This window comes from Sorex fumeus, unplaced genomic scaffold, assembly GCF_029834395.1.
Source record: "Sorex fumeus unplaced genomic scaffold, SorFum_2.1 ptg000101l, whole genome shotgun sequence".
Classification (NCBI taxonomy): domain Eukaryota; kingdom Metazoa; phylum Chordata; class Mammalia; order Eulipotyphla; family Soricidae; genus Sorex; species Sorex fumeus.
The window spans coordinates 1,133,605-1,161,127 of NW_026606158.1; the positions used below are offsets into that span (position 1 = coordinate 1,133,605).

At 48.9% G+C, this 27,523-nt stretch overlaps 1 protein-coding gene across 1 annotated transcript; it reads right to left on the bottom strand.

Moving 5' to 3' along the window:
• On the bottom strand, positions 1-27,230 carry LOC130042532 (putative homeobox protein NANOG2). The gene is made up of 5 exons (XM_056134714.1): positions 27,048-27,230; positions 7,882-7,981; positions 4,754-5,019; positions 1,218-1,304; positions 1-330 (listed from the first exon to the last, which is right to left on the bottom strand). The coding sequence occupies exons 1-5, from the start codon at positions 27,228-27,230 to the stop codon at positions 1-3; spliced, it is 966 nt and encodes a 321-aa protein (XP_055990689.1).
• Positions 27,231-27,523: the final 293 nt, after the last annotated feature.

Sequence of the window (27,523 nt, forward strand, 5' to 3'; positions counted from 1 at the left end):
TTAGGCATCTCCCAATGGCATGTTCGTGGAGAAATTGGGGAACAAATCCACCATTTGCTGAGTACTGAAATACTTCAGGGTCTGCTGGAGGAGGCTCTGGGCTTCCCCGCTAGTTTCCAGGATGCTCTCCAAATCCCCGGCAGGGGAATTCTGCGGGAACGGCACCAGGGCCTGCTGCTGGGGTTCCTCGGGGTAGCTGGTGAACTGCCCGCTCCAACTCTGCATGCTCTGCACGCTCCACGATGCTGCCTGGCCGCCCCACGCCTGGCTGCTGTTCCAGGGCTGGCCGCCCCACGCCGGGAGGCTTTCGGGGGTGTTCATCAGGCACCCCTGGTGGCAGCAAAGGCCGGTGGGGTACTCTGTGGTCATCTGAAAGAGAAGGCGACTGTTGGCAGTCCGGCGTACCAAGAGCAGACTTGGGACTAGTGCCTGGTTTTGAACCCGAGCCCATTTCATGTGACCCCAGATTAGTAATACCCAGAACCAGGGGACTGGAGCGATAGTACAGCGGATTAGGGCGTTGGCCTTGCATGCGGCGAACCCGGGTTCGATTCCCAGTCTCCCCTAGGGTCCCCTGAACACTGCCAGGAGTAATTCCTGAGTGCAAAGCCAGGAGTAACCCCTATGCATTGCCGGGTGTGACCCAAAAAGCAAATAATAATAATAATAATAATAATAATAATAATAATAATAATAGGGCTGGAGAGATAGCACAGCGGGTAGGGTATTTGCCTTGCATGCGGCAAACCCGGGTTCAATTCCCAGCATCCCATATGGTCCCCTGAGCACTGCCAGGAGTAACTCCTGAGTGCAGAGCCAGGAGTAAGCCCTGTGCATCGCCAGGTGTGACCCAAAAAGCAAAAATAATAATAATACACAGTCTGAGCAGGTAGGGCGTTTGCCTTGTACGCGGCCAACCCGGGTTCAATTCCTCTGTCCCTCTCAGAGAAACTGGCAAGCTTCTGGGAGTATCCTGCCCCCACGGCAGAGCCTGGCAAGCTCCCCATGGCGTATTCGGTACGCCAAAAACAGTAACCAGTCTCACAATGGAGACGTTACTGGTGCCTGCTCGAGCAAATCGATGAACAATGGGAGGACAGTGCTATGTAACAATACACAGACCAGACAAGTCTGTGAGCGCAACAAGGCTTGAACGCGCCAACTGAAGTCATGGGCGTCAGAGAGCAGCTGAACCGTGTCCCGCTGGTGTCTCTCACCTGAGAGAGGCCGTCACTGTTCTTGGGCCAGCTGTTCTTCTGCCACCTCTTGTATTTCATCCTCTGGTTCTGGAACCAGGTCTTCACCTGCAGGGCAAGAAACAGATGGCCAGAGAACATAAAACACTAGCCATGGGGCCAGAGAGTGTTAGCTTGCACATGGCCAACCAGGGTTCGATCCCCGACATCCCCTCCAGGTCCCCCAAGCACCATCAGGAGTGATTCCTGAGTGCAGTCAGGAGTAACCCCTTGAGCATCGCTGGGTGTGACCCAAAAAGCAAAAAAAAAAAAAAAAAAAACACCACCAACAACAAAAAAAACCCACTAGCCATGCGGAGGTCAGATCGTAGGGGTGGGGAAGGGAGCACACCTCACCTGCACCCCGCCTTGGTTTATTCCCTGGCACTGCGGTACCTGAACACCCCTAGGAGTAAGCTAGGTGTGAGCTGAGCTAGGTGTGACCCCTAAACTGCAACCCTCCCAAAATGAAACAAAGAACATAGCAGGGACAGGAAGTATATGTAGCTACTAGATGTTTAAGTGTGCTAATACGTAGGAAAAAAAGGTTTTTGTTTTTGAGGCACACCCACTGATGCTCAGGGCTTACTCCTGTCTGCACTCAGGTATCACTCCTGGAGGTGTAGGGGAGACCATATAGGATGCCGGGATCGAACCCAGGTCAGCTGCAAGCAAGGCAATCGCCCCACCCATTGTACTATCTCTCCAGCCCTTAGATTTTTTTTTTTCTTTTTGGGTCACACCCGGCGATGCACAGGGGTTATTCCTGGCTCATGCACTCAGGAATTACTCCTGGCGGTGCTTAGGAGACCATATGGGATGCTGGAAATCGAACCCAGGTCGGCCGCGTGCAAGGCAAATGCCCTACCCGCTGTGCTATCGCTCCAGCCCCAGCCCTTCGAATTTTTATGTATCAATAATATATATACTAAAATCATAGAAAAGAGAGGAATTCTAAGTGGGAGAGAACAGCAGGTAAGACACTTCCCTTGCACACTGGGACCCAGGTTCAATCCTCGGCACCACATACACATATGGTCCCCAGAGCCCCACCAGGAGTGATCCCTGAGCACCACTGGGTGGGATACAAAAGCCAAAAATAAATTCAAGGAGGGATAGTACAGCCGGGAGGGCATTTGCCTTGCACGAAGTCGACCCAGGTTCAATCCCTGACATACCATACGGTCCCCCAAGCACTGCCAGGAGTAATTCCTGAGTGCAGAGCCAAGGCATCGCTGGGTATGACCCCAAAAGGAAAAAAAAAAAGAAAAACCAAAAAAACAAAAATAATGAAAGCACAGATAAAGCACAGCAGATACAATTGTTCTCTTTGGGGCACGGCAGCTCAGGGACCATATGGGATGCCGAGGATCCATCCACAATCACGTGCTAGGCCAGGACCCCCTTACCTGCTGTATTATCTTTACAGCCCCTAAGAGACCGTTTTTATGTTCATTCTGGGACCATATCCAGCTCTTGCCTACTCAGGGAGGAGGGACCAGGCAGAGCCAAGATCAAACCCTTGAGCCTATTTCCATTACTTTCCAGTAGGAAGCTCCTTGGCCAGGGCCAGCCTAACAGTTTAGTGGGATTCAGGATCCTGGGAGGGATCCAGATTTGGGATGCTGAACAGTCAAGTCACGTGCTTCTCCTTCCAGCCCTGAGCTATCTCTTTTCCTGCATTTTTCCGGCATCCCATAGGTGTCCAAGCACCACCAGGAAATAATTCCTGAGTGCAAAGTCATGAGTAGCCCCCGAGCATCACCGGATGTGACCCAAAAAGAAAAAAAAAAAAAAGGGGGTGGGTGGGCACGGTGCACAGAGGTTGCTTCCTGGACCATTCTCAAGAGTCACTCCTGGTGGGTCTCAGGGGGACCACATAGATGCTGGGGATCAAAGTCGGGTTGGCTACATGCACCCTACTCACTGTTCTGTCACTCTGGCTAAAAAATTATATTTATTGGGGCTGGAGTGATAGCACAACGGGTAGGGCATTTGCTTTGCACGCGGCTGACCCGGGTTCAATGGGATCATATGGACCCCAAGCACGGCCAGGAGTAATTCCTGAGTGCATGACCCAGGAGTAACCCCTGTGCATCGCTGGGTGTGACCCAAAAAGGCAAAAAAAAATTTATTGTTTTTTTTTCCTCCCTGGCTTTGTGCTCACAGATCACACTCCTGGCAGTGCTCAGGAGACCTTTTGGGATGCTGGGGATAGAACCCAGGTCGACCGCTGCTCTTGTATGTCTCTGGCCCCTCTCTGGCTAACATTTTTAAAGGGGAACCAGTGTTAGGGACCCTCGTAATTCAGAAGATGAGAACGTATGTGTCTCCTTTAACGAAGAAAAAGTTTGAAACTTTTTGGGGGATATGGGGAGCCATACCCAGCAATGCTCTGGGACTTACTCCAGGTTCAGTGCTCAGGGATCACTCCATGGCTGTATGCTAAGCAAACACCCTACCCACTATAATATTGCTCTAAGTTTGAAACGCTTTCACAAACTTTCATTTGCACACAAAGATAGGCAAGTGGCTAAGGAAACTGAGACCCTCCCAATTGAATAATTAAAGTAGATGGAAAATCACAAAAATATTCCATTGACATGATTGGCAAGGATACACACATACAGTGATCGATGCTAACTTGAAAATTAGCTTTACTGTGATTTTTTTTCCAGGCATGGGACTCACTGCAGTTAGAAATGCCCTATTAGGGGCTGGAGTGATTGCACAGTGGGCAGGGCGTTTGCCTTGCACAAAGGCGACCGGGGATCGATTTCCAGCATCCCATATGGTCCCCCCGGGCACCGCCAGGGGTAATTCCTGAGTGCATGAGCCAGAAGTAACCCCTGTGCATTGCTGGGTGTGACCCAAAAAGCAAAAAAAAAAAAAAGCCCTATTAGTGGGGTGGGGGGGTGGGAGGGATACTGTGATCATCGATGGTGGAGAATGGGCACTGGTGGAGGGATGGGTACTTGAGCATTGTATGACTGAAACACAAGCACAAGTGTGTAAGTCTGTAACTATACCTCACAGTGATTCACTAAAAAAAAAAAAAAAAATGCCCTGTTAGGGCCGGAGTGATAATATACAGTGGGGAGAGCATCTTTGCCTTGCGTGTGGCCGACCAGGTTCAATCCCCGGTATCCCGGCATCCCATATGGTCCCTGAGGACCACCAGGAGTTATTCCTGAGTGCAGAGTCAGGAGGAACTCATGAGCATTACTGGGTGTGACCCAGTAACCCACCAAAAAAAAAAAAAAAAAGAAGGAAAAAAAATGCACTGTTAGGTTGGAGATAGTACAGCAGGTAGGGCGTTTTCCTTGCACACGACCGACCCAGGTTCAATTTCCAGCATCTCATATGGTCCCCTGAGCATTGCCAGAAGTAATTCCTGAGTGCAGAGCCAGAAGTAACCCCAGTGCATGGGGGGGTGTGACCCAAAAAAGCACTGTCACTCAGTGCATCCCAGTCCTAAAGCGTTTAGTTTTGGCTCCGGGGGATGCTGTCAGCGTTACCTGCTTGTAACTCAGGTTGAGGATGCGGGAGAGTTCTTGCATCTGCTGGAGGCTCAGGTATTTCTGCCTCTGGAAGCGGTCATTAAGGACACAGAGCTGGCTCTGCGAGAACACGGTTCTGCTCTTCGGCTTTTTGCCGGGGCCCCTGGGGTCTTCCTTCTTGACTGGACTCTCTTCTGGAATGGGGAGGACTTCTCCTTTGGGGCTGGTGGAAGAATCAGGACTGTCCTGCACGGGCAGATCCTCGGAGGAAGGGAGAGGAGAGACTGTGGGGATAAAAGGACACGGGTTCTTTTCAAAGCACTTTCCAATCCCCGCCCTGCCAATCCTCAGCGCTCGCCGAAAGCAACTCTCTGGCATCCTTTGGCAAAGCCCTGATTCCAAATAGAGGATATCACCTACAACCCCCTGGAGTTGCATTGCTGTTTTTTTGTTTGTTGCTTTTTGGGTCACATCCAGCGATGTACAGGGGGTACGCCTAGCTCATGCACTCAGAAATTGCTCCTGACGGTGCTCGGGGGACCCTATGGGATGCTGGGAATCAAACCCAGGTAGGACTGTGTGCAAGGCAAACGCCCTACCCGCTGTGCTATTGCTCCAGCCCCTGGAGTTTCCTTGTATTGATGGCTCTTTACTGCAGATTGATGTTTACAAGGGGCCGGAGTGATAGTACAGTGGGGAGGGTGCTTGCCTTGCATGTGGCCAACCTGGGTTCGATTCCCGGCATCTCAATATGGTTCCCTGAGCATCACCAGGAGTAATTCCTGAGCGCAGAGCCAGAAATAACCCTTGAGCATCTTAGAATATGGCCCAAAGACCAAATAAAAAAGGAAAAAGAAGAAAGGCTAGCTCTTTACTCGCTCTACTATGTCTCCAACCCCCAGAACTTCCTTTTTGTAATCTTAATCATCACCCGTTGAGGAAATCAGATTCTACAGTTTTCTGCACGGATATTAGAAGAAACTTGCATTCAGATAAGACTTCTCTTCCTCTGTAGCCTTTGCCTAGCTCGGACTCATCTCCAATTTCTCCCCAAAATCCTAAGACTCAATAAACAGGTTTTGGTGGTGGAGAATGGGCACTGGTGAAGGTACGGGTGTTTCATTATATGACCGAGACTTAGACCCGAAAGCTTTGTAACTGCTCTCACGGTGATTCAATAAATAAAATTATTAAAAAATGAAATAAATAAATAAACAGGCTTTTGCGAAGGTACATCCAGTATTCATTGCTGGAAGGGAGGGTCTGTGGGAACAGGGGAACAGGGGAAAGGGATCGGTTCTCAATCCCCACCTCCCCACCCCACTCCAGTGCTTGCAAGTAAATCTAAGGGGGGAAAAAAATCAGCCAATCACAATTAGGGATTACCGGAGAGAATCAACTATGGTGCTCGAGGTTTCCTGAATTTACTCCCTCTTTGCTAAATTCACCCGCTAGGCCCTCAGCCCTACCTCTCACAATCTAGAATTCAATGTTTGACAGACTAAAAGGACATCGACAAGAAAAGTTGAGCAGAGGGGCTGGAGCAATAGTACAGCGGGTAGGGCGTTTGCCTTGAGCGCAGCCGACCGGGGTTCGATTCCCAGCATCCCATAGGGTCCCCTGAGCACCGCCAGGGGTAATTCCTGAGTGCAGAGCCAGGATAAACCACTGAGCATTGCCGGGTGTGACTCCCCCACAAAAAAAAAGTTGAGAATAACATTAAAACCCGACTCTTCAAGGAACTGGAGGATGAGCTTGAAGGGGTCAACACAAATCCAAGGTTCCCCCCACCCCGCCCCGCCAAGCAATGCCAGGGGTGACCCTGAAACCAAAACCAAGCCAAAATTTAGCACTATTCCAATACAGCGATGTTTTGCTTATTTGTTCTTCCTCCACGGGTTAATTTTAGTTGGCATCATAATACCATAAAACTGGGGCTGGAGCAGTAGCACAGCGGGTAGGGTGTTTGCCTTGCACGCGGCCGATCCGGGTTCAATTCCCAGCATCCCATATGGTCCCCTGAGCACCGCCAAGGGGTAATTCCTGAGCGCAGAGCCAGGACTAACCCCTGTGCATTGCCGGGTGTGACCCAAAAAGCAAAAAAAAAAAAAAAACCAAACAAACTTAAAAGTGTTATTATTGGGTAAAAAAATAAAGTTAGTTTAGCTTTCACTATTTTTTTAACTTCGCAATATATATATATTTTTAAGCGATTATTTTAAATTTAACTTTTAACCTAACAACATTCGTTGCAAATGATCAACATAATGATCTGACATTTGGAACAGTTAAATGTTTGACCCATGGAGTCGGGTTATGATTAAGATCAGAGAAACCTCCTTCTTGTGCTAACTGCAAAGATTTACTCTCGGGGCCCGAAGTACAGTGGGGAGGGCGCTTACCTTGCATGCAGCCAACTTTTGAGCAATTTTCAGATATGCAACACAGTACCGTTGCCTCCCTTACCTTTGGTTTACTTCGGGGGGGTGGGATTTACTCCCCAACAGTGCTGAAAGCATTTGGGCTACATCCAGTGGGGCTCAGGGAAGCTAGGCAGCACGAGGTATCGAACCTGGAGCCCTGTACCTATAGCAGGATACTTCAGCCTTTTGAGGAACCCCATGCTTCTTTTTTTTTTCCTTTTTTATTTTCGGGTCACACCCGGCGATGCACAGGGCTTCCTCCTGGCTCTGCACTCAGGAATTACTCCTGGCGGTGCTCAGGGGACCATATGGGATGCTGGGAATCGAACCCAGGTCGGCCGTGTGCAAGGCAAACACCCTCCCCGCTGTACTATTGCTCCAGCCCCTCACCGCAATAGTCATCTAATCTTTTACTATTAGCTGAGTGGGCCATACCAAGCAGTGCTCAGGGTCTACTCTTAGCTCTGCTCAGGAATAACTCCTGGTGGGATTCGGGGGACCATCCAGGGAGTCCCCATCGAATCTCCAAACCCCATCTCTCTAGTCTGCAACTCCTGGTACTAGGAAGCCCAGAGGTACAAGGGCGTTTGCCAAAGGTGTAGAGATTAACCGCTAACACCTGCTCTATAAACAGGCTCTAATTTGATTGCTCCAAAGGGGAGCAGATGAAAGACCCTCACTGCGACCACCCCTCATTCTCCCCAGGGCTCCACTCTTCCTTACCCGTCACCAAGGGGGGGATCTCGGCAGAGAGTGTTGGCAACGCTTCGTTCTTTTCTTCGGCAGAGGGTGTCGGCAACGCTCCATCCTTTTCTTCCACCTCCTGAGTGTGGAGCTTTGGTGAAGATTCCTCTGAGCAAGGCTGATCTGGGGAACATTCCAGATTTGCGCTCATGTTATCAAGAAAAGGAATCAAGGGGAGGCAAAAACCCTACTAATAAAAACTCCAAGAGCTGAATTTGAAGAAAAATCCAGACCTCCAGAGGGTCAAAGGATTTTTTTTTTTTCCTAATTTAACAAAAGGCCGAAGGCTCAGGAGAACCACCACGTCAGGTAGAGCGAAAGGTGAGAAGTTTTGGAATCTCTTGATTTATAAGGAAGGTTCCACATCCTTGGACCCACCCCTTGCAGGCCGACCCCCACGCCCACACACGCCCTTTGGAATTCACAATTAATCCCGTCTACCAGTCTTACCCGGGCCATTATAATGCAGAAAGGTACCTGGGAGGGGGTGGGGAGGAGGGAGACCCAATCGAAAGGGGAACTGGAAAAACTGAGGCCCCCAAACCCACACACTGGGAAACACACACACACACACACACACACACACACACACACACACACACACACAGAGAGAGAGCAAGGTTTCCACCTTTGAAAATTAGATGCACCTCCAATTCCCTGGGGCCCCTCCAAGTGATCATCCCACCAGGACAATTCATTTCTGGATGGGAGATCTTTTTAGAGTCTCTAGTTTTCTGGGGGAAAACACCCAGCTTTCTCTACTTCCCTGCCATCCACCCTAACACCTCACTCAAACATTGTCTAAGTGGCCAAAGCTTCTCCCCCGCCCCCCCCCCCCACCTTCCACCCCCAACTCCCTCTGTAGTTGCTTTTTTTGTTTGTTTTCAGACAAGATGCCCCCAAAGAGTTTGTCTGGCTAGGAACAAAAGCCAAAGAAGAAAGGGGGAAGGATGAACTTCTGGAAGACAGTTGGGTGCCCTATTCATTACAACGCACGCAGGTATTCTTCCTGCAGGAAATTTTACAGTAGGTTTTCTATTTTGCAGTAGTTTTTGGCTTAACTCCACCAATAAGTTTCCCTTTTGTCATCTGGAAAACAGGGAAAGAGTCTCCATGTTGTAAGAATCAAAAAACAAGCGCTAAGGGCTGTCACTGTCACTGTCACTGTCCTCCCGTTGTTCATCGATTTGCTGGAGCAGGCGCAGTAACATTGTGAGACTTTTTACTGTGTTTGGCATATCGAGTAAGTCACGGGTAGCTTGCCAGGCTTTGCCCCGTTAAGTGCTAAAGAAGATAGAGCGATAAGTGACTTCTAATAGTCCAGATAACTACTTTGGAGGCAGATAAAAATTCTAGCAGGATTCTCTCTCTCTCTCTCTCTCTCTCTCTCTCTCTCTCTCTCTCTCTCTCTCTCTCTCTCTCTCTCTCTCTCTCTCTCTCTCGGGCCCCACACCTCCTGGGACTGAAAGTACCTTTTTGTTTTGATTTTATTACCTTTTGTTGTTGTTGTGCTGGGGAATTGAACCCAGGACACCTGCTAGGCAGTGGAACTTCACATGGAACTGTCATTCCTGGTGTGGATGGTGCCTGACTCAGGAGTGGAAACACTACCTTTGCAGTTCCTCTGAGACCTGGTTAAGAGTTAAAAAAAAAATTTTTTTTTTTTTGGCTTTTTGGGTCACCCCTGGTGATGCTCAGAGGTTACTCCTGGCTCTGCACTCAGGAATCACTCCTGGCAGTGTTCAGGGGACCATATGCCATATGGGATGCCAGCGATCAAACCCAGGTTGGCTGTGTGCAAGGCAAACGCCTTCTCCACTGTGCTACCCCTCCGGCCCCAAAAGTCAAATTTCTTGACCTCTAAAGAAATGCACCTGAAAAGAGGGTAGTTAAGAATCTCCCCTAGGGGCCAGAGACCTAAAACCGGAGTTGAAGTGTTTGCTTTGGAGTCAGAGAAATGTTTCTTTCATTTTTTTATAATTTTATTTATTAAATCACTGTAAAAGCAGTTACAAAGCTTTCGGGTCTAAGTCTCGGTCATACAATGAAACACCCGTACCTTCACCAGTGCCCATTCTCCACCCCCAAAAACCCCAGTATACCCCCATCCCACACCCCCCCCACACCTGTGGGGCAGATGATTTCCACATTACTCTCTCTCTCTATTTTGATCACATTCAATATTTCGACACCAGACCCACCATTATTATTTGAGATTTTACCCCAACACTCAGATCTGCTGAAAAGGCAACAGTAGACAGACAATTTGTGTTCTATTGCGGGTTATGAATTACATTTGATGTCGCGTGGCTGCAGTAGGGCCATGTGATTTTGAAATTCCGAAATTTTAACACTTAAATCTGAAGGGATTTATGCCAAAAGCCACTGGGTTTCGAGATTTGCTCCTGAGTCTCTGGGATCATGGCCGTTGAGCAGCTTGATCAGGAACCAGAGAGGCCGTTCGTGGGCCATGACATGGGGTCTTGTTGGGATGGAGAGACCAGGACCGGCTCCACCCCCATCCTGTGAGGCCCAACAAGTTTTGACACTGCGGGCCCAGACCTGGAGTCAGAGAAATTTTGTAACAGGTAGGGCACTTGCCTTGCTCACGACCGACCCAGGTTTGATCCCGGGCACCCCAGATGCTCCCGGGAGCATCACTAGGAATGACAGACTCCTGCAGCCCCCAAACCAAGAAGAAATAAATGAAATCAAGTTCTTGACTTCCAGGCAGATCCCACCCCCACGCCCAAGTTCTGTCTCCCCACACCTCCTAAGGTCTTTCAGCACCACCCACAATGATCCCTGAGCACAGAGCTAGGAGTAACCCTTGAGCATAACCAGTTATGGCCCCGAAAGTCAAATGATTATGGGCAATGATGAAAGGCTTAGAGTCCGCGTTTGCTTCTGACCTGTCACTGGCTAACCGTCAGCTTCTTCTGACTTTTTTCCCTTCTGTCTCTGATTTTGGATTTTTGGGTTTTGTGGGGCTTCGGGGTGGGGAGGAGCCACATCCAGCAGTGCTCAGGTGTTACTCCCGTATTCCTGGCTTGGGTGCAGGGAGCATTCCTGGTGAACTTGAGGGACCCTGTGATAAAACCCGGGTCCTCTGCATGTAAGTGCTTGACCTGCTGTATTATCTCTCTGGTCCCTCTAACCCTTTTTTTTGGTGGGGAGGGGAATGCTTGTCCTCACCCAGCAGTGCTCAAGAGTTACTCCTGACTCTATGCTCAGGAATTACTCCTGGCAGGCTTGGTGGATGATATGGGGTACCAGGAATCAAACCCTAGATCAGATTGGCGGTGTGCAAGGCAGGCACCCTGCCTGCTGTACTATCGTTTCGGCCTGACTAGCTTTTCCTTTAATTCTTTTTCCTTCTCAGACTTGGTAATTTCCTCACGCATCCTTCAGCCCCATTTCATTTTTAACTGTGTCCTCTTTTTTTTTTTTTTTTGGTGAACGTTTTTCAACGGTTAAAAAAAGCTTAATTAGGCTGGAGCGATAGCACAGCAGGTAGGGCGTTCGCCTTGCACGTGGCTGACCCGGGTTCAATTCCCAGCATCCCATATGGTCCCCTGAGCACCACCAGGAGTAATTTCTGAGTGCAGAGCCAGGAGTAAGCCCTAAGCACCTCCAGTTGTGGCCCCAAATCAAAAATTAAAAATAAAATATGTGGGCTGGAGCGATAGCACAGCGGGTAGAACGTTTGCCTTGCACTCAGATGACCTGGGTTCAATTCCCAGCATCCGATATGGTCCCCCAAGCACCACCAGGAGTCATTCCTGAGTGCATGAACCAGGAGTAACCCCTGTGCATTGCCGGATGTGACCCAAAATGAAAAAAAAAAAAAGAAAAAAAGCTTAATTTTTCATTTTTTTTGGTTTGAAGACCACACCCAGTGGTGCTCAAGACTTACTCCTGGCTCTGTGCTCAGGGGTCAATCACTCCTGGCAGGACTCTGGAGTAAGGGAAGCACCTTACTGGCTGTACCATCTGGTCTGGTTCAAAAGGAATAAATCTTAGAGCCAGGTTTCAAGGAATAAATCCTAGCACTTGGATGCACGAAGATAACAGCCTAGAGTTTTCACTTTACCGCTCTCCCCTGTCTGAAATTCAGCCTTCAAGAAACCTGACACGTGGGGCTGGAGAGAGAGCACAGGAATAAGGGAGCTGGTCTTGTACACAGTCTTATACTGCCCATGATCCTTGGTATGTTCAAGCTTCAGTTTCCCGTTTGATCTCCTGAGCACCGCCAGGAACAGTTCCTGAGTTCAGAGCTAAGGAATAACCCCTGAACCAAGGAACCTAAGTTCTTTCTCTTTTGCAGTGTCTTTTTTTTTTTAATTTGCTTTTTGGGTCACACCCGGTGATGTCCAGGGGTTCCTCCTGGCTCTGCACTCAGGAATTACTCCTGACGGTGCTCGGGGGACGATGTGGAATGCTGGGAATCGAACCCTGGTTGGTCACTTGCAAGGCAAACTCCCTACACACTGTGCTATTGCTCCAGCCCCATCTTTTGCTGTCTCTTATGCTAAAAGCAAATCCTTAGAAAACTTGAATGAAGTATTCTTCTGTCTTTGAGGGCTGGATAGATGGTACAACAGTAGGGCGTCTGCATTGCACATGGCCAATCTGGGTTTCATTCTGGCACTCTGGGTGGTCCCCCAAGGACCAGGAATGATCTCTCAGTGCCAAGACAAGAGTACCCCTGAGCACAGTGGGATGTGGCCCCCAAACAAAACGAACAACCCCCCCTCCCAAGGGCAAATGGAAATATTCTGTGATTCCAAAGGACTGTCTCTGTCTCTTCATAACCAAAACATGATTTGATCTGGTTCAGAAAGGGGGGTGTTGGAATGATAGTACAGCAAAAAGGGGGTTTGTCTTGCATGCAGTCGACCCGGGTTCGTATCCCATATGATTCGTCCCCCCTCCCCCCCCGCCCACACCACCAGCACCACCAGGAGTAATTCCTGAATGAAGAGCCAGGAGTCACCCCTGTGTATCGCTGGGTGTGACCAAAAAAGCAAAAATAAATAAATAAATAAGAAATAAGAAAGGAAGGGATGGAGGAAGGATTGAAGGAAAGAAGGATGGAAGGAAGGAATGAAGGAAGGAAAAAAGAAAGGAAGGAGGAGTAACAAAACTTATTGTAGTAATTATTGACACACATGTATTAAGTCATTATGTTGAGTACTCAAAATTGACACGTTTTACCTTAGGGATAGCTTAAAAAAAAAAAACTAAGGAAAATTTGATGGTGGAGATGTGCTGTTGTAAATGTACTCAGGGAATCTCACCACTGGCCGGTCTGTGAACCGGTAGATCACAGTGACTAAGGAGAAAAGAACGGGAAAGGTTCAACTCCCCAGCTCTCAAGGGCAGCGTTTGGTCAGTCAAAGCCAGTCAGAGCTTGCCTGCAGCTCTCCCAAAGGCTGGAAGAGAAGCTTTGTTCTGAGCCGCCGCCTAAGGTCTTTGCATGAAAGCCCCGGATGAATACCCCCACCCCCCCCACCCACATTCCATTGTCTCCGGGGTTCCAGCCTCCTTAGAAGCAAACCCCGTAGGGTAGGGGGCTGGTAGCCAGAGGGTGGAAAACCTAGCCGCCTTCCTGGTCCTGGAAAGCAATTTAAATGAACTGGAAGAATGCAGCGGAAGCTGCAGGAGATTTGGGGTGTGTAGGGCTTCAGGGGGGCTGGGGGTTGGGGGGTGCACTGAGAGGTGTGTTGTAATGAAGTTCAGTCTAGGGTAAAAATCCTGGTTTGGGTTTTCTTGTTTGTTTGTTTTTTGTTGCTTTTTGGGTCACACCCGGCTATGCACCGCGGTGATTCCTGGGGCCAGGCACACACTTTCAGACCCAAGTTCAAGGCCCTATACTGCACTGCTCCTGACTCTCCCAGCCGTCCCTCCAGTGGCCTCTGACACCACAGAGCCCAAGCACCGTGGCATCCACAGCCTTGCATTCAGCAACCCACCTAGTTGGCAGATTGTCACCGGGAGTGGTCTCTGAGCACTGGGAGGACCCCTAATCCCCTCGTCCCCCCCAAAAAAAGTCTCAAGTAAAGCTTTGCAAGAATTGTCCCTGTACATATAATTTTGTGACAGTTTAAGGAATGAACATATGGGAAAGTGCAGTGTGGTAGGGCGTTTGCCTTGCGCGCGACTGGCCCGGCTGAGCCGGGTTCGATTCCTCCGCCCCTCTCAGAGAGCTCCGCAAGCTACCGAGAGTATCTTACCGGCATGGCAAAGCCTGGCAAGCTCCCTGTGACGTATTCAATATGCCAAACACAGTAACAACAAGCTTCACAATGGAGACGTTACTGGGCCCGCTCAAGCAAACCGATGAACCATGGAAGGACAGTGCAGTTCTACGGTGCACTCGGGAATTAATCCTGGCGGAGCTCAGGGGATCATATGGGATGCTGGAGATCGAACCCGAGGAAAATCCTGGTTTTTTAATTTTATTTTCCCAAAAACATCATCAGGGGAAAGAGGGGGGCGTGGGGAAGAAACCAAACCCAAGGGGACAAGAGAACCCCCCAAATATGTGAGATCTGAACATTAAAGGAATCATGAAAAGTGTTTATAAATAATTATAATGAGATAAAGCAGAAGCAAAAACCAGCCCCGCAGGTAGAGTAGGGGGCTAGCCGTGCACACTGGGGTATAACCTGGGCACCCCAGACGGCTCCGCAGCCCCACAGGGATGACTCCTGAGCACAGAGCTGGGAGGAGTGAGCACTGAGCACTGAGTCCTACCCGCTGGACTATCTCTCCAGGCCCCTCTTTTGTCTTTTTACTGAATGTGTGAGTTTCTGCTTGGACTTCTCTCCTGCTCATTGTTTCACTCTTCCTAATAAGACTACTAGGGCCGGAGCGATAGCACAGCGGGTAGGGCGTTCGCCTTACAAGCGGCCAACATGGCCGACCCGAGTTCGATTCCTCCGCCCCTCTCGGAGAGCCCGGCAAGCTACCGAGAGTATTCGATATGCCAGACACAGTAACAACAAAGTCTCCAATGGAGACGTTACTGGGCCCGCTCGAGCAAATCAACGATCAATAAGACTACTGATCCTAAGCCTGCCTCATGAGCCGGGGGAGAAGGCAGCTGGGATAGAGAAGGGACCACTAAGTCAGTGATGGTTGGAGGGATCGCTCGGGTTGGGAGACATGTGCTGAAAGTAGACAAAGGACCAAATGTGATGGCCTCTCAGTATCTGTATTGCAAACCATAATGTCCCAAAGTAGAGAGAGTATGGGGAAAATTGTCTGCCATAGAGGCAGGGGGAGGGTTGGAAAGTGGGGGATGGTAATATTGGGGACCTTGGTGGTGGAGAACGTGCATTGGTGGAGGGATGGGTGTTGGATCATTGTATGACTGAAACTCAAACATGAAAGTTTTGTAACTGTATCTCATGGTGATTCAATAAAAAAAAAATTTTTTTTTTTTAATTTCTCATCGAGGGCTGGAGCAATAGCACAGCGGGTAGGGCGTTTGCCTTGCACACAGCTGACCTAGGTTCGATTCCCGGCATCCCATATGGTCCCCCGAGCACCACCAGGAGTAATTCCTGAGTGCATGAACCAGGAGTAACTCCTGTGCATCGCCAGGTGTGACCCAAAAAGCCAAAAAAAAAAAAAAATTCTCATCCACTTTATCAATTGCTTGTGATACTGGGATCAAACCCCGGATCTTACACATACCAGATATGTGCTTTACCCCTAAATTATGACCCTGTACCCCGTAGGCCCATTCTATTGGAACTTTCGCATATATTCATATACATTTAATGATTAAATAAGCATTTATTTATGACCTTGGACCCCATAGACCCATTCTATTGGAACTCTCACATATATAAATATACATTTAGTGATTAAATAAGCATTTATTTATGACCCTGGACCCCGTAGGCCCATTCTATTGGAACTTTCACATATATACATTTAGTGATTAAATAAACATTTATCATCAGCAACTAGTTATCACTTCTTCTACTCATAATTGGTAAGAGCTTATCACGTGCCTGAAAGGGGAAAAAAAATCAAAGATCGCTCTATTTTTTAATTTTTTTTTCTTTTTGAGTCACACCCAATGATGCTCAAGGGTTACTCCTGGTCCTGGCGGTGCTTGAAGGACCATATGGGATGCTGGGAATCGAACCCAGGTGGGCCACGTGCAAGGCAAATGCCCTACCCGCTGTGCTATCACTCCAGCTCCTATCTTTTTTATTAAAAAATTCTTAGGCCACACAGCAGTACTCAGGGTTTACTCCCGGCTCCAAGCTCAGGGATCACTCCTGATGGGCTTGGGGGACCATATGGGGTGCAGGAATTGAACTCAGGCCAGCTGCATGCAAAGGTAGCCCCAACCCCAGCAGGAGTAAGTCCTGAGCACTGCCAGGTGTGACCCCAAAAACCAAATCAAAAAGCTGCAGCAGTGGCTGGAGCAATAGCACAGTGGTTAGGGCGTTTGCCTTGCATGCAGCCGACCTAGGTTCGATTCCCAGCATCCCATATGGTCCCCTGAGCACCGCCAGGAGTCATTCCTGCTGCATGAACCAGGAGTAACCCCTGTGGATCGCCGGGTGTGACCCAAAAAGCAAAAAAAAAAAAAAAAAAAAAAGAAAGAAACAAAAAGTTGTAGCAACTAGTGGACTCCTGTGTTACATCTGGCACTGAGGTACTTACTGGCTAGTGATGCCCTTAGCGTGGGCCAAGTTTTTATTGTATGTCTCTGGGCTTGGTGTCAATGGGCCCCATGGGTGGCTTGCGTGAAGCAGAGATGAGAAGGATGGTCACTTTCTCCCCATCCGCCTCTGCCACCCAGAACCCAGGGTTACTGGGTTCTTGCCTTGCCTCACAGAAAAGAATTTCAGGAGCAGACATTCAGTAAAGTAAAACAGATTTTATTTGGTTGTTTTGAAGGGAAGGAGGAAGAGAAAGTGTGAGAGAATGGAGAGTAACGTGCTCAAGAGAGTCTCCGGGCTTCTCCAAGGGCAGAGAGAGCCCCTACACACATCCCTGCATTAGACAGGAAAGCACGAAAGTCCACATCTCAAGAGGGGAGATGTGGGCTGGAGCAATAGCGCATCGGGTAGGGCGTTTGCCTTGCATGCGGCCGACCTGGGTTCAATTCCCAGCATCCCATATGGTCCACCGAACACCGCCAGGAGTGATTCCTGAGTGCAAAGCCAGGAGTAACCCCTGAGCATCGCTGGGTGTGACCCAAAAAGGAAACAAAACAAAACAAAAAAAAAAACAGAGGGGAGATGCGTGCGACACATGTGCTCAGGCACCACGTGTGCTGGTCCACGTGGGCACAAGCAGCACATGGGCTCGGGCAGCATCTGTGCATTTCCTTTGTTCAAGGTGGCCTTTGTAGGGTTTCTCCAACCTGTTGTCCCCTTGTGGGGCTTCTCCCTAGGTCAAAGTCCGTTGCTAAGGACGGAGGAGGGGGCCTTCCCTATCTGCCTGGCTGCCCACATCAGGCTAACTGGGCAGGAAGTTTCTGCTCTCTCTAGATTAACCAATTCTGGGAAATAGAGGCTCCGGAAACAGAGCTAATACACTGAGTTATTTCTGGGGAGGAAGTGAAAAGTCTAAAAAGATATTGAACTCGAAGGAGAGAGAAAAAGAAGAAAAGCGCCTGTCATAGAGGCAGGCTGAGAGGGGGTGGGTATGTATGAGGGTTGGTGGATTGGTGGGAGGAAATCGGGGGACCTTGGTGGTGAGAAATGTACACTGGGTGTACAAAAGGGACGGGTGTTGGATCATCTTATGACTGAAATCCAATGGTGAACAGCTTTGTAATGGTCTAGCTCACAGATATTCAATAAAAATTTTGAAGGAGGGCCTGGAGTGATAGCACAGAGGGTAGGGCATTTGCCTTGCACGTGGCCAACCCGGGTTCAATTCCCAGCATCCCATATGGTCCCCTGAGCACCATCAGGAGTAATTCCTGAGTGCATGAGCCAGGAGTAACCCCTGTGCATCGCCGGGTGTGACCCAAAAAGCAAAAAAAAAAAAAAAAGAAGAAGTAAAAGAAAAAAAAGTTTTTGAGCCCATCTTGAGACAGAAGCTGAGACCAGTTCTACACTGGAGTTATGCCAAGATTCATGGTCTGTCTTCTGCTAAGCTAACTTCAGGAAGGGAAGTTGAAGTTACTGGGGCAGCTCGAGGGACTGAGTGACCGAAATGAGTGACAACTGGCTTAGAGAGTATTCTTGTCGCAGCTGATAGCCTGAGCAGGAACTCCTCATGTCAAGAATTTTATTTGATGTGGGTATTTGAGGGCACACCAGCGGTGCTCAGGGTTTACTGGTGGCAATGCATGAGGACACTCTTCAATACCAGGGATGAAATTGGGATTAGCTGCTTGCAAGACAAGGGCCTTACCTGCTGTACTATCTCCCTGAGCCCTCAAAACTCTTCTTTTTTTTTCTCTGCACTCAGGCATTACTCCTGGCAGTGCTTGGGGGACCATATGGGATGTGGACCAGTGTTGGCCGCGTGCAAGGTGTTTGCTGTACTTTTACTTCAGCCCCACCTCAAAATTCTTCCTTGCCCATACTGCCTGGGTTTAATCCCGGGCATCCCATATGGCCCCCCAAGCACCGCCAGGAGTAATTCCTGAGTGCAGATCCAGGAGTAACCCCTGAGCATTGCCGGGTGTGACCCAAAAAGCAATTAAAAAAAAAAAAAACCAACGAAACCCAGAGGCTGGAGCAATAGCACAGTGGGTAGGGCATTTGCCTTGCACGCAGCTGACCCGGGTTTGATTCCCAGCATCCCGTAGGGTCCCCTGAGCACCGCCAGGAGTAATTCCTGAGTGCAGAGCCAGGAGGAATCCCTGAGCATCTCTGGGTATGACCCAAAAAGCCCCCCCCCAAAAAAAAACCCTCTACATTTTTTTTTTTGCTGCTATTATTTGAGAACTGTCACTATAGGCCAGTATTGGGCAAATAGAAAATGCTAGATTATTATGTGTTGATGGAAGGAGTGAGTTAAACTGAGATCCAAGGCTTCAAGGAAAGTAATGGTAAAAGCCAGTTCCTCTCATTTAAATATGAAATCGCCCTTGAGGCTGTTGTAACTAGTTACCCTGAAAAAAACGATAAAGCTCTTTGCCTTGGGTCCCCTAAACTCAAATAATCGGGTGTCTGCCAGCAGGACTGAAGCCAGCCAGGGGGCACAGCCCTCCCTTGGCGGACAGGAAGCTGTTTCCTCCCTGCAGTGCACAGGAACCTCCAGATCTCACCCACCACAGAGTAGTAAGAGTAGATCCCGAGAAACACTGTCTGTGCCCCCAAACCAAACACCAACCAAAGAAAGATGACACGAACTCCCAGCTACCTGTGTTCTAACTGAGAAACACAGGACCCACTCAATGGCTGGGTTAAGAATCACTAGCAGGGCCAGAGACGTAGGACAGCAGGAAGGGTGTTTATTTGCCTTGCATGAAGCTCACCCAGGTTCAATCCTCGGCATCCCATAAGGGACCCCAAGCACCACCAGGAGTAATTCCTTAAGTGCAGAGACTGGAGTAACCCCTGAGCATCACTGGGTGTGACCCAAAAAGAAAAATAAAAGATAAGAAAAAAAAAAAAGAAAGAATCTGGGGTTGGATCAATAGCACAGCGGGTAGGGCTTTTGCCTTGCACATGGCCAACCCAGGTTCGATTCCCAGCATCCCATATGGTCCCCTGAGCACCGCCAGGGGTGATTCCTGAGTGCAGAGCCAGGAATAATCCCTGTGCATCTCTGGGTGTGACCCCCCCATGAGAAGCAAAAAAACAAACAAAAAAAAACCCCGAAAGAATCTTAGTGATTCTTTTTCACTATGGAATAGAGTTTGCCTTATATGCAGCAGACCCTGGTTCGATCCTCAGCATCCCATATGATTCCCAGTACACAGTCAGGAGTGATCCTTGGGCGCAGAGCCAGGAGGAACCACTGAGCAACACCGAGTGTGGCCCCAAAACCCAAAAGAACAAAAACAGGGGCTGGAGCAATAGCACAGCGGGTAGGGCGTTTGCCTTGCACACAGCCGAACTAGGTTCGATTCCCAGCATCCTATATGGTCCCCTGAGCACCGCCAGGAGTAATCCCTGAGTGCATGAGCCAGGAGTAACCCCTGTGCAATGCCAGGTGTGACCCAAAACGAAAAAAAAAAAAAAAGGAACAAAAACAAACCCTCAAAAAATCACTAGCAGAAATGACTCCACCTGTCTTTCATGTAATTAGCCTGTAAGAGCTGTAAATACCCAGACACACTCCCCCTCACCCCCCAAGGTCCCCCAGCCGCATCTTCTGGGTCAAAGAACCTTCTCTTGGGGACACAACAATAGTACAGCAATAGTACAGCTATTGCACTGAACAAAGTGGGTTAGCGTCAATCTCTAGCACTGCACAAGCTCTGAGCACCACTAGGTATGGGGAAGGAAGGAAGGAAGGAAGGAAGGAAGGAAGGAAGGAAGGAAGGAAGGAAGGAAGGAAGGAGGGAAGGAAGGACTAATTAATAAATAAACTAAAATCCAAGCAAATTATGTACTTGGGCTTCAGTTCTGGATTTTTCAGATCTTGCACTAGATAGAGCCTTTTGATAAAGATTGTATCATAGCCAGCACCACATTCTTTTCTTTTTTGGGCTTTTTTTTTTTTCGAGGGGGGGTCACACCCAGTGATACTCAGGAGTTACTTCTGGCTCTGAACTCAGGAACCATTTCTGGCAGTGCTCCGGGGACCATAGAGGGTGCCAGGGATCGAACCTGGATCTGCTGCATGTACTGTTGCTCCGACCCCATGTTTTCTTGTTGTTATTTTTGGGTCTTACACTCAGCGGTGCTCAGGACTTACTCCAAGCTCTGTGTTCAGGACCCATATGGGGATTAATCCTGGGTCAGTTGTGTGCAAGGTATGCACCCTTACCTGCTATAGGATGGCTCAGGTTCAGACACCGCATTCTTTTTTTTCTTTTTGGGTCACACCCAGTGATGCTCAGGGGTTACTCCTGGCAGTGCTGGGGGACCATATGGGATGCTGGGAATCGAACCCGAGTTGGCTGTTTCCAAGGCAAATGCCCTACCTGCTGTCCCATCTCTCTGTCCCCAGACACTGCATTCTAAAGTCTTCAGGAAAGCTCAGAAAGGTAAAGCTACCAGCTCAATTGGCCCAAGTCCTCCTTGACTCAGGGTCGACTCTAAGGTATCAGTTTGTCTCTCTCTCTGCCCCTCCCTTCCTACAGGGTTTCTTGGCCCCAAAAGTCTAAGAACCCTTCATAGGTGTGGCCCCAAGGGAGGGTGGGAAGTTCTTAACAAAACTTGGAGGCAGCTGGCGCCTGCACAATCGTTCAATCCCTGGCACCACCCTGTTTGGTTCCCTGAGCACAGAGCCAGGAGGAAGCCCTGAGCCCCCTCTGTGTGGGCCAAAACCAAGCACTTGAAGGGAACAAAGTGATCTGATTAGATTGGAAGAGAATTAGCCGGTCTAGTTCTCTGTAGCAACTGGTGAATGAGGAAGGAAGATTCAAAAGGGCAGGTGATCCTGGGGGAAAAAAGGGAGAAATTCAGCTCTTATAGGCAGACAGTGGAATAAAAACTAGGGCCAGAGCGATAGCACAGTGGGGAGGGCATTTGCCTTGCACATGGCCGACCTGGGTTCGATCTCCGGCATCACCCATGGTCCTCCAAGTATTGCCAGGGGTGATTCCTGAGCACAGAACTAGGAGTAACCCCTGAGCATTGCCAGGTGTAACCCAAAAGGACAATAAATAGATAAATTAAATTCAAAGATTATTTCCAAAGGCAAAGCATCCCAAAGGGCTTTGAAGAAGAGGAAGTGAAGGCTGGAGAGATGTTACAGGGAGAAAGGCTTGGCCTAGCACTTGATCACTTGACTTCCCGTTAATCGTCGATTTGCTTGAGCGGGCACCAGTAACTTCTCCATTTGTCCCTGTCGCGTGCTAGTGTAGCCCAATGGCGTCTGTTCGCTCTAGGAAGACGAAGCGCCTCAAACTGATCGTTCATGATCTTGACGAAGAAGTCTGACCATCTGGTAGGTGGGCGGCCACGCGGTCTTTTGACATCCCGTGGAATCCAGTCGATAACAGCTCTAGTCCAGCGGTCGTCTCTAAATCTCATTACGTGACCAGCCCATCTGATTTTTGACACCTTGGCAAACGAGACAGCGTCCCTGATTCTTGATCATCGACGCAGGTCGGAACTCCGGATTCTTTCTCTCATTTCAGTGAAACGTGATATTCCAAGCATAGCTCTTTCAATTCCTCGTTGGGAGACACACATTATTGGCCTAGCACGAAACCAATTAGATTTTTTTGTTTGTTTGCTTGGTTTTTTTTCTTTTGTTTTGTTTTGTTTTTTTTTGCTTTTTGGGTCATACCCGGTGATGCACATGGGTTACTACTCCTGGCTCTGCGCTCAGGAATTACCCCTGGCGGTGCTCAGGAGACCCTATGGAATGCTGGGAATCGAACCCAGGTCAGCCTCGTGCAAGGCGAACGCCCTACCTACTGTGCTCTTGCTCCAGCCCCGGAACCATTTAGATCTGAAGCTCAGCACTGCGTATGCTGGTCCTCACCCCAGCAACACTGCCAGGAATAATCCCTGATCACGGAGGAAGAGTAAACCCTGCTTACAGCCAGGTGTGAATAAACCCCTCCCCAAAAACACATACACACACACACACACACACACACACACACACACATAAAGTAGAGGAAATAAAGGTCCCTGCGTCCCAGAAATGAAAGTATGTTTAGGGGCCGAAGTGATAGTACAGTGGGTAAGGCCAACTCCCCCGCAACACCCCTGCCATGCACTATGTGCAAGGAAAGTTCTCTGTCTACTGCACTAACTCTCTGGCTCCAAGGATTTAAAACTTATTTTTGGTGGGGGCTGGAGCGATAACACAGCGGGGAGGGCATTTGTCTTGCATGCGGCCGACCCGGGTTCAAATCCCAGCATCCCATATGGTCCCCCGAACAATGCCAGGAGTGACCTGGCAGACCCAAAAACAACAACAAAAATATTTTTGGTATTATTACAATTGGCTTTTTGGGTCACATCCGGCGATGCTCAGGGGTTAATACTGGCTCTGCACTCAGGAATTACACCTGGTGGTGATCAGGGGACCCTATGGGATGCTGGGGATCGAACCTGGGTCGGCTGTGTGTAAGGCAAATGCCCTACCTGCTGGACTATCATTCTGGCTCTGAACAAGAAGGAGCTTTCTAAAGCACATTCAAAATTTTCTAAGGGTCGCAGAGATAGTATAGCAGGTAGAGCGCCTGCCTTGCAATCTTGCAATAGTGGATTGATCTTCAGAACAATGTATGACCCTCCATTATCACCAGCACTGATCCCTGAGCACAGAACAAGGAGTAAGTCCTGAACACCACTGGGTGTGTTGAAAAAAACTTTCAAAGAGGTAGGCTGGGGAGAGGCGGGGCTGGAGTGATAGCACAGCAGGTAGGGCATATGCTTTGCACGCGGCCAACCTGGGTTCGATTCCCAGCATCCCATATGGTCCCCCAAGCACCACCAGGAGTAATTTCTGAGTGCAGAGCCAGGAGTAATCCCTGAGTATCACTGGGTGTGACCCAAAAAGAAAAAAAAAATTGGTAGGCTGGGGCTGGATCGATAGTACAGTGGGTAGGGTGTTTGCCTTGCATGTGGCCGACCCGGGTTCGATTCCCAGCATTCCATACGGTCTCCCAGCAGTGCCAGGAGTAATTCCTGACTACAGATCCAGGAGTAACCCCTGTGTATCGCCGGGTGTGATTGAAAAAGCCAAAAAGATAAAAAAAACAAATAAAAAAAGAGGTAGGCTGGGGAGAGAGTTGAAGAGGCTGGAATGCTGGCAGTACAGCCAACATCCTGGGTTCAGGACCCAACATCACGTTTCCTCAGAATACTGCAGGGAAGGACTCCTGAGCACTGAATCTCACCAGGGCCAGCCACTGGGCACTGCTGGTGTGACTCCAAACAGTAAAACAAACAAACCAAAATTTCAAAGAGGAAAAGAGGTCCAGAGACAAGATTTGAAACACTCTCATAGGAAAATTTTAATAGGCGGCATTCAAGTAAGTATATAAACACTATATACAAAGTCCAGAGTGATACAGGCTAACATATTTTCCAGATTCTAGCTAAAGGCACGTGACATTAGCAACTGAGCTAAAAATACCAATTCAGGCTTAAACGTTTTTAGCAACTAGTGCTTATAGATGAAGTCACGTTCTTTCCCAGAAATTCCATCCCTCAATTATGATTTGGAGTGATGATTGAGTGAGGAAATACATAGGAATTTATATACAAATAGACATAAAAAATGCATAGAATTCTATGTGTACCGTCCAGTGCTATTAAAAATGCCGATATTGCTCTTATCTTAATTGCTTCTGATTACTTGAGGTTCTGCCAATAGAGAAAAAAGACAAACATTAAATTTATTCTGCATCTAAGCAAGCTGGAAAGACAAAGCTATTAATTATCTATACTGCAATCAATAAAAATGTAGTGGTGGGGTGGGGGAGGGATTGGAGCAACTGGATAGCAGGAAGGAGCTTTCTGGGACTGGAGCGATAACACAGCAGGTAGGGCCTTTGCCTTGCACACGGCTGCCGACCTGGGTTCGATTCCCAGCATCCCATAGGGTCCCCGAGCACCACCAGGAGTAATTCCTGAATGCAGAGCCAGAAGTAACCCCGGTGCATCGCTGGGTGTGACCCAAAAAGAAAAAAAAAATCAAAGAAATTTAAAAGAGAAACAATGGGACTAGAGCAATAGCACAGTGGGTTTCCACGCGGCCCACCTGGGTTCGATTTCCAGCATACCATAGGGTCCCCCGAGCACCGCCAGGAGAGATTTCTGAGTGCAGAGCCAGGAGTAACCCCTGTGCATCACCAGGTGTAACACAAAAGGCAAAAAAAAAAAAAAAAAGAAAAAAAGAAAAAAAAAGGAGCTTGCCTTGCATGTGGTCAATATGGATTTGACCCCTGGCACCCCACATGGTCCCCTGTGTCCTACCAGGAGTGATTCCTGAGGGCCAGGAGCGATAGAATACCTAGTAAGGCGCTTGCATGCAGCCAACCCAGGTTCGAGACCCCGGCATCCCATGTAGTCCTCTGAGCAAACACCAGGAGGAATTCCTGAGTGCAGAGCCAGGAGTGATCCCTGAGCATCATCAGGTTATACCCCCCCACCCCTCCAACCCCCATCCAAAAAAAAAAAAATTAGTAGTGATTTCTGAGTGCAGAGGACGGAGTTAGCAGGAGCACAGCTGGGTATGGCTCCAAACCAAACAAACAAGCAAAGAAACCCCCACAAAAATTAAAAACCAGGGCTGGAGTCATAGCGCAGCAGGTAGGGCATTTGCCTTGCATGCGGCCCACCTGGGTTCGATTCCCAGCCTCCCTTATGATCCCCTGAGCACTGCCAGGAGTAATTCCTGAGTGCATGAGCCAGGAGTAATAACCCCTGTGCATCGCCGGGGGTGACCCAAAAAGCAAAAAATGAAATAAAATAAAAGCCAAACGGAAGGTGTTCTTTTTGCTTACGATTTAACATTTTATGTAGAAAACTGTAAAACAAAGCTCCCAGAAGAGAGCGATGCAGTTTCTCCCTGTCGGAGAGCCTGGCAAGATACCGAGAGTATCCCACCCGCATGGCAGAGCCTGGTAAGCTCCCCGTGACATATTCGATATGCTGAAAACAGTAATAATAATAATAGTTCTTATATCCCTGACCCTGAAAGAGCCCCAGTATGCCTTTGGCGCCCACTCAAGCAAATCGATGAACTACGGGACATCAAGTGAAACAAGTGAAGTGATATAGAAAACAGCCTTACCTTTTTTTTTTTCTAATATATCTTTTCTTGCATTTCCACTTGCATATTTCTTTATTGTAGTTCTTCCTCTTTTTACAAAACCACAGCTCTATCTGCAAAACAACAAAAAGTGTGGTGGGCAGTGATGACCCCAGGAACAAAGATGTGGGAAACCAGACCTCAAAGAAAACACGTGTTCAGAAGCAGAGTGAGAGATAGAATAGCGGGCAAGGAGCTTGCCTGGCATGTGAACTACTTGGGTTCGATGCCCTGCACCCCACCTGTGGTCCTTGAGCCCTGTCAGGAGCGATGCATGAGGACTGAGCCAGGAGTAAACCCTGAGCACCTCAGGGTGTGGCTCAAAAAAAAAAAAACAGAAAAAAAAATAGGGCCAGAGTGATAGTACAGAGAGTAAGGCGTTTGCCTTGCACATGGCCAACCTGGGTTCGATCCCCGGCACCCCATATGGTCCCCTGAACACTGCCAGGATTGATTCCTGAGCACAGAGCCAGGGATAAGCCTGAGCACCTCTGGGTATGGCCCAAATTTCCCTTACTCTCCCCCCAACCCCCAAGAAAGTGTATTTGTTCTGTGTTTTGCGTTGTGACTTCTTGGTTGTTTTTTATTTAAACTAAGAAGAGTCACTTTTTTTTTTTTGGCTCTTTGGGTAACACCAGCAATGCACAGGGGTTACTCCTGGCTCATGCACTCAGGAATTACCCCTGGCGGTGCTTGGAGAACATATGGGATGCTGGGAATCGAACCCGGGTTGGCCCCTTGCAAGGCAAACGCCCTACCAGTTGTGCTATCACTCCAGTCCCGAGAAGTCACTTTTGGCAGTGCTCATGGGACCAGATGTGGTGCCAGGATCAAATCAGGATCAGCCTTACGAAGGCCTTAACAGGGGGCTGGAGCAATAGCACAGCAGGGAGGGCGTTTGCCTTGCACGCGGCCAACCCGGGTTCGATCCCCAGCATCCCATATGGTCCCCCAAGCACCGCCAGGAGTGATTCTTGAGTGCATAAACCAGGAGTAACTCCTGTGCATCACCGGGTGTGACCCAGAAAAAGCAAAAAAAAAAAAAAAAAAAAAAAGCCCAGAAAAAGGGAAAAATGATGTTGGGCCAGAGAGACAGCCCATGGGTTAAGGCACTAGCCTTACTTTCCCAGCATCACAGATGGTCCTCCCCGACCCCAGTATCCCCAGAGGTCACTTCTGAGCACAAAAAAAAGTTCCTGAGCACCACTGGGTGTGGCCCTACCCTTTCCCCCTCAAAGAAAGTGGAAATGTCGCGATACCTGTTTTTCCGTCAAGCCGAATTCAAATGCCAGCGCATGACTCTCTCGGATCGTGACATATTGCTGGATCTTAAACTTGGTCCAGAGAGTGTCCATGAGGGGTTTGCTCACTAATTTTTTCTGGGGAGGTGGTTCCTCGATCTTTTTCCCTTTCCTCTCCTCATCCTCCTGTTCCCCTGCCATTTCCCTTCGCCTTTGGCGTTTTTTGGCCACAGCAGCTTGGGGCTTTGGGGCCCATCCTGGAGGTCGTCTGGGTCCGGAGCCTTTCGAGGGATTGAATGAGAAACTACTGCATGCAAAGCATCGCCCCCAGCCTGCGAAGCGCCCGGCCAGACGCCAGGCCAGGCTTGTCGCCGCCGCCTCTTCCTCCTCCTCCTCCTCCTCTTCCTCCCCTTTCCTCCTTCCATCTTCGCTGTAATTCCCGTTCACTCGCTCTGGAGCATTATCACCAGGTGTAGTTTGTAGCTTCTGAACAG